The sequence below is a fragment of the Saccostrea cucullata genome, unplaced genomic scaffold, assembly GCF_032062105.1.
Source record: "Saccostrea cucullata isolate Sc308-1 unplaced genomic scaffold, CSIRO_AGI_Scuc_v1 ctg1175, whole genome shotgun sequence".
Taxonomy (NCBI): domain Eukaryota; kingdom Metazoa; phylum Mollusca; class Bivalvia; order Ostreida; family Ostreidae; genus Saccostrea; species Saccostrea cuccullata.
In genome coordinates, this window is record NW_026920785.1 from 58895 (window position 1) to 64019 (window position 5125).

The following is a 5125-nucleotide window of genomic DNA, read 5'->3' on the forward strand; positions in this document are numbered from 1 at the left end:
TTCCTCTTTAAGAACGTGTACGTAAATGTTGAGGCTAGAACGTACATTAACTTACTCTTCTCGTTAAACACCATACAATTTATTTATTTTTTTGTAATGTATTTATTATCATCATGTTTATATGCCGTACTTTGACCACATGATAGTATGAAACCATAATTTGAACTTTGGGAATCCTCTCCTCTTCCTATTGATATACAATATAGGGTGACCGTTGGCCTTCCTATTTATATACACTCCTTATATATGTATAGTTAAGGTGAACACTAGTCTTCCTATTCATGTACAATATTAGGTAACCTCTGACCTCCTTTTTGATGTACAATGTAAGGTGACCAATGATCTCCGTATTGGTGTACAATATTAGAAGACTACTGGCCTACCTATTGATGTAAAATATAAGGTAACCTCTGGTCCCTTTAATGATGTGCAATATAAGGCGACCTCTGATCTTCTCTTGCATATTTCATTCCTTTTAGCCTTCAATGCCTGAAGAGTTCATATAATACTATACACTGTATTTCTAATCAAAATGAGTATTTGTGGGTTACCCGAGGTCCCAATTTAGAGTTTGAAAGGAAACAGGAGGAACCTCTCTTGCGTCACAAGTACCGTCTTTATCTATATATTTCTTTCATCAATTTTATAATTTTTTTCAAATATCCATGCCTTAAAAGGGATTTGGTTTCCTTATCATGTCATAATTTATCAAAAAGTAGAAAACAATCCTGTATAGATGTACCTTTGATTCACTAAAGGACACTGAGGATCGTCTATGAAGCATCCTAACTGCTTGTTAATGTTGAGGCATCTCTGGACTTAAATACATAAATTAGACAGTTAAATCCATGTATAAAAATCAAACTATATTATGACAATTGAAAATAAACAATTTCTTTTTAGTAATTCATATTATTTAATATGGATGCAAACGCAATTTCTCCTTCATCGTATATCTGAAAAATAAATCTGAAAGGGAAAGTGATTAAATAATAATAAATTTATTGCTTTTTATAGGCAAAAACATTCAATGCACACAGACATTAATGTTTTTTCTCATATTTCCGATTTGTAACACGATTAGAATTGGGAAAATAAGGCAGAATTTGCACAGAAACTTGCACAAAATTTCACCTGCGCATGAAAAATAAATTAATATTATTTTTTGTTATTTTGTTTGAATATGAACACACCAGTAGTTTTGTTAAAAGTTTTTTTTTTTTGTGATAGTTATATCAAACCATATAATCAGAGTTTTCAAAATCAAGTCAGTCACTGTAATATCGAGTATAATTTTAAACGAGACTGCTGATATTCTTGTTTCATCAACTTGGTTGTCAATAATTCACTGAAGGTACCGGTATTTACTTAAATCTCTTTCTTCTTTGGGATTCAACATTCCAAGAAAGACCTTTCTAACAAATTACTGCATAATATTTTACGGTTAAAGTGATCATGTAGGAGCATACCTATACACAATATTTACTCGATATTATATTGTGGGGGGGGGGGGGGGGCTTTAACATTAAATAATGTTTGTCATCTCCATACCCTTCATTGTACTTTAGAAAGATCACAATCTGATAAGATAGTGAAATATAATACTCACAGAGGAAAATGTTGTTACTTAGGTAAGGCCGATAAGGACAGCCATCATTAAAGCTTTTACAACTGTCTTCATTTACTGTTCCGGAATCCGTAAGATGTAAACAATGACCTATAAATATTTAAAGAACAGTACCCATGTGTATTTCATGTATATTTTGTTACATTTGTAATATAATTTTTATAAATATTTCTAGTGTCATTGTATGAAGACAGGGATAATTATAAAACAAAAAGACTAAGGAATTTTACGGGTTTTTTTTTTTATCAGAGGGAAGAATCGTGTCATTTGAAATGTAGAGTGCACAATTTATATTAGACTTTTTGAAAAAAATGGAATTTGCCATTGTAAATATATGGGTGGCCGTATGATTGGGGGGGGGGGGGGGGTTATCATTTAGTGAGATCATTTCTTGTATTACCTCTAATTAAACTAAACTACACGGTACATCCAATAGGAAGAATAGAAATATACTATAGGCTGTCTGGATTGGTAAACTCCATAAAGATACTATTTAGTGTAAAAAATTCAAAATATAAAGTGTGCGCATTAATTTGTATAAATTGTTCAATGGTTATCCATAACAAATAAACCTCCCCTATGAAAAGAATGCTCTTTAGAAAGTATCACAGACTGAATCTAAAAAAAATAAAAAGCGACGATTGTTTGTACTGGAAAAAGTACATAATACAGGAGCAATGTGATCAGAATACATCACAAAATTAAAAAACATTGGTTCAACTAAGCAAAAAATATAAATTTGCTTTCATATGTATCACGTTCTTTAATCAACTGAGACAATTGAAAAGAAGAAAACGTTATATATACCTCCCCCCCCCCCCCCGAAAAAAAGACATACCCTTTTCATGCAGACGAATAAAATAATCATAGCAAAATTCGAGTAGAGCAGTTTTGGCTTGGTTTGGGATACACATGTATTGGAATCTGTTGTTTTTGTCGTAAGTGCAGTTTAATTGTACACCAGCTTCATACCAGGACTGATTTGTTGTGGGACAGGAGTTAACCTCATTCACCGGGAATCGGTACTGAAATAAGAATTATGCAACTACAGAAATTTAAGTGTTTCTGCAAGTCAACTCCTAGATGGGATTTGCATTTAGATAAAGGAAAATTACAAGGAGTTCTTTGGTAACAAATTTCCATAATCTTGGGGGCAAAATCTTTAAAATAAATCAAGTTAAGAAAATGGAGGATAAGGCGGACGAAACACCTATAGTTCGACAAACATGAACTGAAAAACTATAACTCAAATATATAAAAAAAAAATGCTTTGATATTTAATTTTAGATTAACATTTATTTTTCATAATTTTAGAAATTGCAATAATGAAAACTTGATCATGTGTTGATCTAAGTACTAAATTCACAAACACAGAAAAAAGAATACGATTTCTTAATATCTGTAGCTAAAGGCAATCTGCACGCCTTGTTCAACCATCTCCTTTATGAGTTTGCCTAATAATTTTGTTTTATTATCGAACGGATCTACATCTGGCGTTTTCAGAGTGTTACCGATCTCAACAATATGATATTCACTACACTATTACCAGGTAAAAACACATATTCATATCATATTGACGTTCACTGAGAATCTTCTGCCGTTAAACTTATAATATGATAATATTAGAAAGATTATTATTTTTCCACATTCATCTTAGAAATGCAATGTAATTTTCGATATATACAAGGAATAAATTGGCTTGTTTCAAAAACATTTTTTTTTAAACTTAAATATGATATCAGATTTTAAGAAACAAAAGCACTTACTTGCTTTACAGGATAACTCTTAACCAAGAGAAAGTAAAACATTAGGCATGAACCAGTGACCAGCACCTGCAAATACCTTATAGTTATTTCGAAACATTTTTTACTCCCATTCTTGTTATATAAATGAAAGAAAAAGTTAATATCAGCAAAATTATCTAAAGAAAAAAAGATAGATTTTTATTCCTAAATTTGATTGTTCCCTCTTTGAACAGAAAATTGTTTAACATTTTACAAGTGAAATATGTGTGAAAAATTTTGAAAGGTAAGTAAGCAAACATATAGACAATTTTACAATTTACATATTATGGTAACATGCTGAATGCTTCAAATATTTTGCCCTACCTTGTGAAGAAGTAAAGCTGAGAAAGACATAACTGGTTACATTTTTCTTGGATTATCCCAGATCTAAATGCGATCAAAAATAACTGTGATTTATTTTAGGTAGGATCCAAATAATAACTCAATTGTGAACTGTTTGATGATCTTTTTTCAAGGCGGCAGTATATTTCGTGTTCAGTTTCAGAATGAAATTTTTAGTTAACCTGCACCAAAAAAAAAAATCTAAATCGAAAAATATCTCACAAGCGCGGGAATTGAATTCATAGTCACCACTACTGACAGAATATATATATAAAATACACGGTATCTGTCTTGAAATATAAGCGATAGGGTAAGAAAACATGATAGAGGGCGAGGCTTGCCGAGCCCTTTTACGTGTTCGACCCAAGCCCAAGTATCGCTTATGTTTTAATACAGTTACAGTGTATCGTGTTTTTGTTTATCTTTAACATATTAAAAAATTCTTACATTTGAACGTCCAAAACTAGCTATTTTTGACAGATTTAGACACGTATCTGCGGTTGAAAAGTTCTATATAATGACGCCATAGCATAAACATTGCAATATATGTGACGTCACAATGCTTTTAGAACCTCGGAATACATGCACGAGACTTTATTAGGGCAGTGATCGGATAAAGGTAAGTTTATTAGGTTACCTTTATTAGGTCAATGCAAGAAGTAGTTGCAGGATAAAAAAAAGTTATACTGAAGGCCTATAGAAGGAAGGAATACTTCTGTTACACTGATAATTTGGGATTCACAAGTACATCGGTCTTGGTTTATAAATACGTATGTATCCTATGCATATGTAAAAAATGTACTTTTTTAACACATCGAAAGGGTTAACATATATGAACTTGAAAATAATCAAAGAACTAAATACTTGTGTTAAACTATCTTTTAACACCATATGAATAGGCCAGGTATTTGAATCAAAAGACAGTATTTACCAAAAAATGAAATGGATTGTTTAAAGAAGAAAATGATACAGCTTTAATTATGTTTGGAAATACCTTACTTGCTACTGAAATCATGACATGGATCTATTATTAGCGTGAAAATAGGTTTTCCTTACGTAGGTGTAGGATCAATATATTAGAAAGTTCCAAATGAAATTAAAGGACAATAATAACCGAGTTTTTAAACATGAAGAAGTAGTGCTCTGTGAATCAGTAGGGAGAAAAATGTCAGTTCTAAAGCTCCAACTGCTGTATATACATATTAAATTTTTTTTTTCATATTGTTTAACGGTACTTGAACACAGATTTAAAGTTATTCTTTCCTCTATAATATTAAGAGTTAGGTATTTTAATAGCATTTTACACAAAAATTAAATAAAAATCTTATTTCATATAAAAGATATTAAAATTTCAATTTTTTTGGCGGGTTAG

At 31.0% G+C, this 5125-nt stretch overlaps 1 protein-coding gene across 1 annotated transcript; it reads right to left on the reverse strand.

Annotated features, from left to right (window-relative positions):
* Positions 1–482: 482 nt before the first annotated feature.
* LOC134257835 (uncharacterized) lies at positions 483–3455 on the reverse strand. Its single transcript, XM_062740427.1, has 5 exons — positions 3394–3455; positions 2466–2652; positions 1610–1717; positions 743–818; positions 483–489 (listed from the first exon to the last, which is right to left on the reverse strand). Exons 1-5 carry the CDS (start codon positions 3433–3435, stop codon positions 483–485), a joined length of 420 nt encoding a protein of 139 aa, XP_062596411.1. The 5' UTR covers positions 3436–3455.
* Positions 3456–5125: the final 1670 nt, after the last annotated feature.

Coding starts and splice junctions, on each gene's coding strand:
- LOC134257835 (XM_062740427.1), bottom strand. CDS start 3,435: ATGTTTTACTTTCTCTTGGTTAAGAGTTATCCTGTAAAGCAA. Junction 2,653..3,393: donor AGAGTTATCCTGTAAAGCAA/GTAAGTGCTTTT, acceptor TTCTTATTTCAG/TACCGATTCCCGGTGAATGA. Junction 1,718..2,465: donor TATTCGTCTGCATGAAAAGG/GTATGTCTTTTT, acceptor AAATATTTATAG/GTCATTGTTTACATCTTACG.